This window comes from Salvia miltiorrhiza, chromosome 1 (genome assembly GCF_028751815.1).
Source record: "Salvia miltiorrhiza cultivar Shanhuang (shh) chromosome 1, IMPLAD_Smil_shh, whole genome shotgun sequence".
In the NCBI taxonomy this organism is placed as follows: Eukaryota; Viridiplantae; Streptophyta; class Magnoliopsida; order Lamiales; family Lamiaceae; genus Salvia; species Salvia miltiorrhiza.
In genome coordinates, this window is record NC_080387.1 from 70,914,911 (window position 1) to 70,926,442 (window position 11,532).

The 11,532-nt window shown below is 38.7% G+C and overlaps 1 protein-coding gene and 1 long non-coding RNA gene across 2 annotated transcripts; one reads left to right on the plus strand and one right to left on the minus strand.

The window, feature by feature from the left end:
• The first annotated feature begins 540 nt into the window (after positions 1 to 540).
• Positions 541 to 11,438, plus strand: LOC131005700 (uncharacterized). Its single transcript, XR_009095336.1, has 2 exons — positions 541 to 886; positions 10,954 to 11,438. It is a non-coding gene; the product is annotated as an uncharacterized LOC131005700 (long non-coding RNA).
• On the minus strand, positions 618 to 6,576 carry LOC131005699 (protein SMAX1-LIKE 6-like). The gene is made up of 3 exons (XM_057932735.1): positions 4,654 to 6,576; positions 3,498 to 3,660; positions 618 to 3,380 (listed from the first exon to the last, which is right to left on the minus strand). The coding sequence occupies exons 1-3, from the start codon at positions 5,931 to 5,933 to the stop codon at positions 1,842 to 1,844; spliced, it is 2,982 nt and encodes a 993-aa protein (XP_057788718.1). The 5' UTR covers positions 5,934 to 6,576; the 3' UTR covers positions 618 to 1,841.
• Positions 11,439 to 11,532: the final 94 nt, after the last annotated feature.

An 11,532-nucleotide genomic window follows, 5' to 3' on the forward strand; every position in this document is an offset into this window, starting at 1 on the left:
GGGACGGAGTGAGTAGTTTTTTATTTAAAAATAACAATAAGTTATCTTTATAGACTCAATGTTAATTAAGAAATTGTACTATATTCAATCTTTAGTCTTTAGAGCAACATATTCAATCTTTGCGAGTCAATCATTAATGATGAGTAACGATGCTCAAGCATTGTATAAAAACTTCTTAAATAGGTAGTACTCCCTCCGTCCCACGAATCTTGACACGTTTTCCTTTTTGGGCCGTCCCACGAATCTTGACACGTTTCCTTTTTTGGCAATAATTATTACCTTCTCTCTCCTACTTTATCACCTTTATTATATTCTCTCTCCTACTTTATCACTTTTATTACCTTCTCTCTCCTACTTTATCAATTTTATACTTTATTAATTACACACTTAAAACACTAATCTACAACTCCTTAATTCCCGTGCCGAACCCAAACGTGTCAAGACTCGCGGGACGGAGGGAGTATAATTTATATAATTTGTAAATGAGTAGTATATTTTTTTAAGTTTTATTTTTTAAAATAAGTAGATATAACTTTCACCCTATATATAATTATATATTGTGTGTGTATTTCAAATTTTCAATCACATTTTTTAGGTAAAATTACATAAACTATCTTGTCCCTGTCGAGTAACACGCTAACCGCTTCTCCAATTCATTCCTAACCCACTCCCCGAAGCTCTCCGCTATCGCCTCCACGGGCGGCGGCGTCAGGTCCACCTGCCTTCTTTACTACTCTAGCCGGAGATATGCTGTTGCCACCATTGTAACCCACTCGAAAAATACAGTTACCCCCGCAGCATTAACAACGCCAACAAGTCGTCTCTTTTTAGAGAGAGAGAGAGTGCAATTCGCTTCGTCCAATCTATAGTCTAGAGAGAGAGAGAGGTATGTTTTTCATTTTGATAGTAAAGATGTGTGGTGTGTTGTTTTGATGGATTTTTATGCTATTTTCAGCGCTCAATTTTCGATCTGACTGATTTTTTTATGTGGGAAGCCCAATCTCATGATCATCTTTTACTTGATTTTTGGTTTTGATTGGGGGATCTGCTTTCTGCTTGCTTTTATCTGTGTGATTTATAGAGTATATCAACTCTATTTATTTATTCCGTGTTAGAAGTTGTGATTTACTAACAATAAAAGCTGAGTAGTTTAAGCTGTAAATTGAATGAGCTGTTTCATAATTAAGAGTATTTTTGAGTGGTGAATAATAATCTAAAAATTTCCATTCACAATCAAGAGTATTTCGTCCGAATTATGAATTATGGAGGTAATTAAAATAGTAAATAGTAAGTGTGATTATTTTTTAAAAAAATTATTATCTCAATTTGAATATTTTAAAAATCTACTTTTATATATACATTATTGGATATGTATATGCATATAAGATTCCACTTTTTTTGAGGCAATAAGATTCCACTTTATTATATTAATAATGTAGTTTTACTTAGTGGTATATATGTAGCTGTAATAGTAATTTGTAGCACACTTCTACTTACATTTTTTTTATTATAAATGTTGTATAAATCCCTCGCATTGCATGGATGTAAGAAACTAGTTTTAGGCTAACAGCAAGAAATTTGTCGACTTTGTAACAAGTCTATTTTCGACTATCTTCCTTGCTTATATCTATATATATAGCTACTACAAAATAATCTTACAAGAAAAATTACATCCATCTGCAACAGCTAGGGATCATAAAGCATGCTACATTGCTACTCCATTTATATACTACTTATATATAACCTAGAATATCACAACTGCTTCATTACCTCCAAATCCACATCATAGGGATAACATACACATTTACTTACAGCAACCATCTAAAAATTCTACCCTCCAACTACTTGACCGCAACTCTGGCCGGCAGCAGCCCTTGCGGCTGCGGCTGCGGCAGCTCCTCCCCGACGGCGTCGACCCGAACGATCGAACGGCCACTCAGGCTATACTTCCCCATGGCTTCCACAAACCCCTGCCTCACCACACTTTCAATCCAATCCTCCACAACCTTGCTGCCGTACAAGTACGCCGCCGCCACAATCTGCTTCATCGCTTTCCCCTCCACCTCCACCGCGCACTCGCACCCCACCACGTCGCGCAGGCACCCCGCCACCCTCTCCAACACCTTCTTCTCGAGAGCTGGGAAATCGAACTGCTTGAACACCACCGTCTCATCCACCTCCCTGTCCAGCTCTTCCATCCACGACGACCTCGAGCTCTCGGAGCCGGAGCCGCACTCGGACTCCGATTCCACGTTGCATACCTCACTCCCTTCAGCTGGGAGGTTCAAGTCCAGGTAGGACTTGGACGCCTTGTGCGCCCGTTTCGCCATCTCGTGGCTGCTGCCGCTGATGATGCTGCTTCTATCGCTTCCCCGCCCCACCAGCTTCCTCTTGTTCACCGTCGGATCATCGTCGCTCAGGTCGAATCTCACCACTATATGCATTGCACTCCCCCTCGCCCCCGCCCCCGCCCCCGTCCCCACCACATCCTCCTCGTTGCCTTCCGAGAGCCTCGTGGCTCCGAGGAATACGCAGTTGCTGACGCTCACCTCTCGTCCGCACCAATCCGTGAACCGCCCACTCCTGATGGCCTGCAGCAACGTCTTCTGGACCACGAGGTCGGCCTTGTCGACGTTGTCGAGGAAGACAACGGCTGGCTTCCGGCTCAGCTTCTCGACCAAGTAGTCAACAACAGTCCCTCTCATTGTTAACTCGTATTTGTTACTGAATTGGGCATTGAACAGAGCATCTACTTGGCTCATCATCACCTCTTCTTGGAAACTCAAGTCCACATAGATAAGGCTCTCTCTGCTTCTGTACATCACCTCTGCCATGGCCAGCCCCAGCTTCTTCTTGCTCAATCCATCGCCTCCTCGCACATTGATCCAGATATTTCTACGGTTGATTCCTCGCGTTACAGCCTCGACTACAGAGCTAACCGCTTCTTCTTGATGGCCAAGTCGTTGGAGAAGAGCTCTGTAAAGCAGCTTGGGATCTTTGACCAGATCATTAGAGATGGTGGGGGTGAATGCATCCACGATGGCCAACCCTAGATCAGTGGTGACCGAAGTAACGGAAGATGGAGAGGCGCGATCATCATCCGCGGTTGAAGGATTCATCTTTGGAGGGACAATTTCACCAGATTTTGAGGTGAGTGAGGAGGAGCTCTTCTGTAGGTGAGTGGATTCTGCATTCTTGTCGTTGGATGACTCGTTCGAGTTGTCACCACGGTCGTTCCCTTTCCTGACTTGGAATCCTAGAACACGGGGCGGGACTTGGTGGGCGTGAGGCCGGCCCAAGTGGTGTTGCTGGCAGATGCCATCCCACTTCTTCTGCAGCCCACTGATTTTGGCATTCAGTAACACTCTATCATCTGTGCCCTGCACTGAAAATATCGAAAATCAAGTTGCTATGACTTGTTTGTTACACACAGTAGGGGATATCCATATCCACACCATTGTTGGTTGAGTGAAAGTTTTAGCTTCAAACTAACATACCTTCATGGAACCTGATTGATGCTTCTCACCACCATTTGAAACTGCGGCCACTTCTTGTTCGTACTTGTCGTTGCATAGGTGACAACGGCCCACATATTGGCACGCATTCGTCTCAGGTGGCAACGAGAAGAACCCGCCCAACGGAACGAAAGACTCCATCAAGCTGTGCACAAATATGACTAGATAAGTAAAAATGCCATCACCTCCCAAAAAGTCTACAAATATGACCCCATCACATATGAAGAAAACTTTAAAATTACTGACTAATTCATCTCATTTCTTCTGATTATCTGATATTCAGTTTTACACAAATATGACCCCAAACTGCAAAAGGGAATTTCTTTATGATTCGATGCAAATCTACAAATGAATTCAACATGGAATCTTTCATTTCAGCATAAAAGAATTGTGACTGTGATTGGCTATTGGTAGATGTCTGTCACTCAATATGTTACATCGTTTGTTGGCAAAATAGTACTATATTGTCACTATGCCATTACTTTTCTTCGAGGATGCAATTACGTCCAAGAAAATATTTCTATCCTACTACTGTGCTCTATCTTTATTTTTTTCTTTCATTTATCATTGTAAATGATTGAGAATAAGAATAAACTTTAGTCATCTTCCTACGCCATTTCATGGCCAAGTTTGAAACGAAACGATACCCAAAATTTTCGTGATTCTAACAACTATCAGCACTACTCTAAATCGATTATAGAGAACAGAGATAAGTTTTTTTGAAAAAAAAAAAAAAAGTTTATTTGGGATTCTTTCCTGTGTCATAGAATCTTAACAAGTTATGGCAATAGCTATCCATGCCGGAACAAACAAGGCAGAAGCAGTGACGTGTATTCAGACCAAGAACTTGAATTAGATTCCCAGTTTTTTGTCACTTTTATCTTTATAGCTCCCCAGCAAAAGGAGCTCAAGAAATTAACATTTTCCTTAAAATTTTGTAGCAGTAAATACTATAATCTGCACTTAGTAATAATATCTTGTGTGTGTTTAGTGATTATATTACTGATACAATTGCATCGGAACAGAAACCAGAACAACACACACCCCAATCAAGAAAACATTATCAAACAATTAATTAACAATAATACCACTAAAATCAAATTAAGAAAAATGGAAAAGAAGCAGAAAGTGAAGTGACCTGGATCTAGGGTAGGAGCCTCCCATGGCGAACTTGAGGGAAGTAATGGGCAAAACTCCGAGCTGCCAATCCTCTTCAATGGAGGGAAACCTGTTCAAAATCTTGAAATAAACCTCGTACGCCGCCGCTACCCCGATCAACCACACCTTCCCACCCACCACCAACCTCCCCAAACTCCCCACCAAAAACTTCAGCCTCTCCGCCGCGACGCCGTCTCCCACCAACGCCGCCAAATCGCCGAAATCCACCACCACGCCGCCGCCGCCCCCCTCCACTTCCTCCAACCTCGACTTCAGCGGCCCCTCGTCGCCGTCGCTCAAATACCTCAGAATCTCCTCCCCCACGCGCTCCACGCGCAACCCGCTCAGCCCATCCGGCAACGCGCCGCCGCCGCCGCCGCGCACTGTGTCCAAGAAAGTCGTTAAAGCGTCAGTGGCAGAAATCCCCAACAAAAGCGGGCATCTTTTCTTGTCCCTCAGCATAACCTCGCCTATCCTCCTCGCGGTGTCGTCTCCCGCGAAACAACCCATAAACGGAAAGCTGAAACCCTTCCCGCCATTAATCCCGGCATGATCCCCCTCGCTCGCCGTCAGATTGCACAGGAACAGCGGCGGGCTCGGCCGCTTGTACCTCGAGGTACAACCCAGCACCTGGAAGCTCCCAATCCCGGGCCGCAGCGTCGCCATCTTAATGTCGCAGCTCCGGAAACCCGCCTCCCCAAACACGCGGCTCACGAGAGGGTCATCGAGGATCGAGACGATCAGATTCTGCAGCTCCACCTTCACCAGCGGCGCCGCCGAGAACTGCTGCTGCTGCTGCTGCTGGTAGAAGCTGAAATTCTCCGGCTGCCGCCGCTGATTCGCCTGCGATCGCTTGATCGCCGCCATGAGCGAATTCGACACCGGCGGCTCGTCGTGCTTGGCCGCCGGCGACGAGGGGAGGCGGTCGAGGGAGACGCTGAGGGAGAGCTCGAGCGCCTTGAATTGAACTCGGGTGGAGTAAGCATTGCTGCGAGTCCGGCTGCATGCCTCGCGGAGGGAGGAGCTCGGGAGGGAGAGGAGGGAGGAGACCATGTGGAGGGAGGTCGTCTGCGCGTGGCCGCGGCGGCGCGCCACGCCCACGGCGTCATCGAGGACGGCGGCCGACTCCTGCGTGAGGCATTGCCTCGCGGCGGCCACGGGCGTCGGCATTTGCTTCCACAAAAAAAGAGCGGAAAAAGGAAATAAAAAGGAGTAGTAGTAGTAATTTAATGGTTGATTATTATTAAATAAATGTAACATATAATAGTGGTGTTGTTGTCAAGGAATTGATGGGTTGTAAGGGGGCGTATGTAAATATGTATATATAAAAAAATTGATTTTTTGGGCATGAGAAGTTGAGACGAGGCTTTTTAGTGATTTGGGCTTTTGAATTATGTATTTATTTATTGGGGTGGGAAGTGTGTGACTGTTGGTGTTGGTGGTGGGGAGACTGGAGTTTTTTTTGTGTGTGTTGTGGGGCCCGTCAGATACATGTTGAGTATACATTCCTCCATGTGTATTTGCTACATTCTTATTGGCTGCCTCTAAAATTCACTCACTCCATGTATCTATCATCAATTCTCACTAATTATACTTCCAAATCTAGTACTCTACTTCCTCTCTTCAGGATAAATGTTTATGAAGTAGATTATTTTAAATTTTCTTTTACTTCTGATTTTTACACAAAAAATAGAGTAAAAAATTATATTGATGACAAATTTATCTGAAATTAATGAAATACATCATTGATTAATAATATAATTATATTTATGTTTAGCATTTATCATATACTGTTGTGTTAGTTTATTTGATTTCTTACTTTTGTCGGGTCGTTTTCTATGTAATTTATGTCAACGAGAAGTTATGTAAATAAATAAAAGGAAAAATACATGACATATCTTGGGATGAGACGCAACAATTTTATTTTAGAAAAAAAGATGGGAATATATAAGGAAAATTGATATAAAGGTGGAATGTGACGGGTGAGGGAAATGCACCACAATTTGTAAATTTGTAAAGGTGGAATGTGACAGGCGAATTGAAGCACCACCATTTTTAATCATCGCTTCCGAATATGAAAACATGGAAGTTGAGTCCCATTCACGGTGGCCCTTCCCCTTCTCTAATAAATCATGAGAGAGAAACCAGAGAGAGGGCTCCCAAAAGTTGTATGATTTGATGTGCTCCTTTGTTTCCACCTCCCTTGTTCTCTTCTGCAAACAATTCCTCTTTCACTGCCAAGATATTTTTTTCCTCCGATTCTATTGGAGCTGCTAAATTCACCATATCAACGAATACTATTAAGCAAAATATAATTTCTTCCACATCCCTCGAAACGTCAAATCGTGAAAAAGAGGTCGTTAAAGATTATAAGGAGTTGTTTTTTTTACATTTTAAAAGAAGAAATTAACATGTAAATTATATGTAAAAAAAAATCATTATCGAAGAAGAATGGGTGTGGCCTCTCAAAAATCAAAGGGGCAAAGGTGGGGTGGTCCCTCTCTCTACAGAAGAATCTGGAAGTGGAAGATCTTTGGGGGCGTAGATTCTTTTCTTACTAATAGTTTGATCAACGCGGAATAAAATTTCCTTTATTTGAACAAATTTATAGTGTGTGTGTTAATTAAAAGCATATATCATCAGCCACTGAATCCCGTTTCAACCAAATCCAAGGGAAGGGAGGGACCCAATAGTATCACTGTGACACATGTTCAACTTCATCATATAATTATAAATATATGTATATATATATATATATATATATATGTTAATTAATTTGGTATCCCACTTGGCAAATTGGCGCCTAGAGGTTGAAAATGGGAAAGGTGGAAAAGCATTTAATGTTAGAAAGTGAAGTTGCTGTTTCTAGGATCTGGTGTAGGATCTCCTAGGCTGTTGGTTCATATATTGTGGGGGCATAGCATACTGTCAAAGTAATTACCTTTCAACTTCATTATTTCTTTTAATATGTAATTATAATTAGGAGACCAAATTTAAACTGCCACATCCATTAAGTTTATATGAAAAATATTTACTTTTATAAATATAAGCATCTTATATTTAAATTGACTAGGTTATTCTTACGATTTAAAGATGGAAAATTACAACTTTACGAAGAAAATAAATACTCCATCCGTTCACTAATTCATGTCCTAATTTCTTTTTTTGTTCGTCCATCAATTCGTGTCCTCCTTATTTTTAATACTCCCTATTTATACATTTTTTAATTGGTGGTCCCAATAAACAATACATTTTTTCTTCACTCAACTAATAAACAATATACTACTTTGTAGGTCTCTTTCTCTACTCAACTAAAATAATACACTTTTTCTTAAAACTCGTATTTCCTTCCCTAGATCACGAATTGGTGGACGGAGGGAGTAACTACTACTTGTAGTTGTATTTAAAAAATTACAATTTGTAATTGGATAAAAAAATTGAAATAGGACTTAAACTTAATTATAACATTTAAGTTATAAATAAATTGTCTATGTATTCTGAAGTAGTCAAAGCTCATTTAGTTCTCTTACCTGCATCTTACCTTTGACTCTTTGAGTTTGGAGGGTTGGTCTACATGTTGAAGTCAAAATCGCCATCAAAGTTATCGTGATCGACAGTGGTAGAACGGGGAATTTAGTTGAGGGAAGGGGGAGCTGAATTTGTATGGGAGTTCTGGGGCGGTAGTTCCTGATTTTTTTTTTATAGCATTTCGTATACTTTTAAGTATTTTTTATTAAAAGACAAACATAATAATAATAATAACAAACATTTTCATAAATTATATAGTTTCAATACACACAAATTTTTTTGGGGGGTATTCCGTACATTTTAGGCATTTTGTATAAAAAGAAAAGCATAATAGTACTAGTAACGAATAACATTTTCATTGATTATATAGTTTTAAATAACACAGTTAACATTAAATTAAATATATTTGTAGGGATATAACAAGTAAATAAACTTTTATAAGATAAATTTTTTTATAATAGATATAAACATATAATAAGAAACAGACGCACGCGAAAACCTCATTCAGAAGCAAGAATTGACACGTCCAAAGAAAAAAAAAAAAAAAAGAATTGACACGTCCAACTTCATGTCGGTGAAATAATTTTCTGTTGGGCACCACTCGATTGAGCATTGAGTTTTTATTATATAAACGAGTGATAACATTACAATTTTTAATTCCTTAAAAAATATATAGAAATTACAATTTTAATCTTACATCATGAATATGTCCCGAGCATTCATTTAATTAGTGACTCATCTTATATATCCAGATTATATCATCATAGTATCCAATATACATATATAGTGCTTCGATAAATCGTTTTCCTCTTTAAGCCAACTAATAGGTCTTTATGGAATCATCATAAGATTTTTATATACATTTCTTATAGCGAACTTGGAAAAAAATATTCGATATGCCAAAAGTTGGAAAGTAGGAATAATTTAATATCGACTTTTTCAAAAGATATATGTAAGGTTGAGATCTTTTGCAGAACCAAAGTCAATATACTTCTATATGGTGGCATCTAATCTTTTATTAAGATTACTCGTAGTTTCTGGACTGATCCATAGATTTATTTTTTATAAATCATATAGGAGTATGTTGTTGAATAAATAATTTAATGATTTAGACAAAAAAAAAATATACATATGTGGGCTTCACTCTCAATCTCTACATCACTATATATGGCGTAGGTGTTACATAGCATTTTATTTTTGTAATTTTCTTTTTTTCATTTTAATTTAAGTAGTTGTTTAATTAGTTTGACTTTGACCTAATTAGAATCATTGGAAGGGTCATGCGATTATCATTAGAAAAGTTCGTTTGACGTTTACTTCATCACTGAGTCTAAAGAAAATATAAATAATTGAATTAATGATGGACCTATAGAATTATGTCAGAGAAAAAAATTTAAAGATATGGTTGATCAGAGAAAAAAAGTTTATAGTTAGGAAAAGGGCGAAATATGTCAGTCATATGCTCGTGCTCAGTCAAATGAAAAGAAACTCCCTAAAGTATTTTTTTAGGTAAAACTTTTATTTTCTTTTAGGAAAAATTGTCAAATAAACCAGTAATTAACATTAAGCATTTATTTTCATTTTTATTTTATCCAGACACAGGCCATTAATTTTCGCCGAAATAGTCATGCGCTTAAGCATGAGTTGCGCCTCGAGTCTCCATTACTTGGCATGGACTAGCTCATCGCAAACGTCGACTCGAGCCGACGATGAGCCATGCCCAATGTAAATATTCTAAATATAAAATAAATTAATAACCACCATTACTAAATACATCCTTTAATCCAACAAAAATAGAAAAGTTATACTTCTATACTTCTTGGCTAAAGCACAACATTTTGTGGAAAACGCTAAAAGTTCGGGACATAAAACACTGTTAATCCTTAATTAAAATTCAAAATTTGGCCGTACTATGTGTTTACCTACAATTAACTCTAAATAAAATACTAATGATTAATAGGTCAACTCTACTTAAAAACCACATGAATTTGTCCATCTAGCTACTCCAATAAGTATAGTTTTCACTTGAAAATAAAAATAATAAAAGAAAAAGGTTTATTTGGTTGTGGGTGCTTTATGGTGCAGATATGGTAATGTAATTATGGGATGTGGAGAGTGGCAATGTGTTGCTAGCCATATAAAGAACATTTGATTTTTGATAAACCAAAGAATTTTAGATTGTTGGTTGGGGGACCAAAATAATATATACTGACTTGCTGTTTATGATGTATTGCCACTCCACTAGAATATATTCAACAATGCTTTCAACTTTTGCTCTTGAAAACTCCTCCCACCACTACTCAATTATATTCAAGCTTTTCACATAAAGTTTGATGGGATTTGACTTTTTCATGTTTCCACCATATATTTTTATCTTCCATGTGTTTTGTCATATCTCCTCATCTTTCTTTATTGTCTTTCCTATATTCTCCATTGAATTGTTGTGATTAGGAGTTTGAGCCATTGAATTAAGTTGCAAGGCAAGAATATTGTATATAGTGACTTTTCAATTTTGGGGTGACATTTGTTAATCTTCGATTGACAGTTAATTCTATATATATACGCACACATTTTTTTGATAAGATATATATACATATATCATGTATGTGTGCAACGTATAAATTTACTGTTCAAATTTGATTGATTATGCTTCAAACTTGACGGCTGTTCCCACAGACCAACACGAATTTTCTCTAGCGTGTTTTGTGCGATGTTTTCTCCTCACTCGCATGTTTCTCGAAAAAGTTTTTAGGGAGTCACTCATCCTGAATTACTCCAAATCAAGCACGCTTAACATTGAAGTTTCTTCCACGTGGGCACCAGAAAAGAAGATGTATCTTATTAGTTATTAGTATGAGTAGCTCAATCAAATCATTTAAGCTCTCCTTGAATATGTCGTCTCATATCAACATATTCTCAGAATTCCTCTCATTCAGGCGTGTTCCGGTTCATCCTTGCGCCCCTCCGCTTGAAAGTCTTAATCGGAGCCTCTCCTTGTCCGTGCCTCTTTTGCACTGGCGATCACTCTGCACTTCTCCCCCGAGCGTCACACACTCAAAAGAATATATTATACTTTGAAACTACAAATACTCAGTCCGCACTTCATCCTCGAGCGTCATTTTTTTAAGAAAATATCTCACTATAAAATATTTAAGAAGGAATAATGAGTCATCTTATTAATTTTTTTTAGGTGGAATGACGTCATTTTATTGAATGAGATTGAAATTAAAAGCTTCCGCATAAGAATCCAACAAGATGACTCAATATTATATTGTTAGATTTTGTATAGTGAATTAAAAAAAATACACACACACTTGGGGGCCTTTAAATA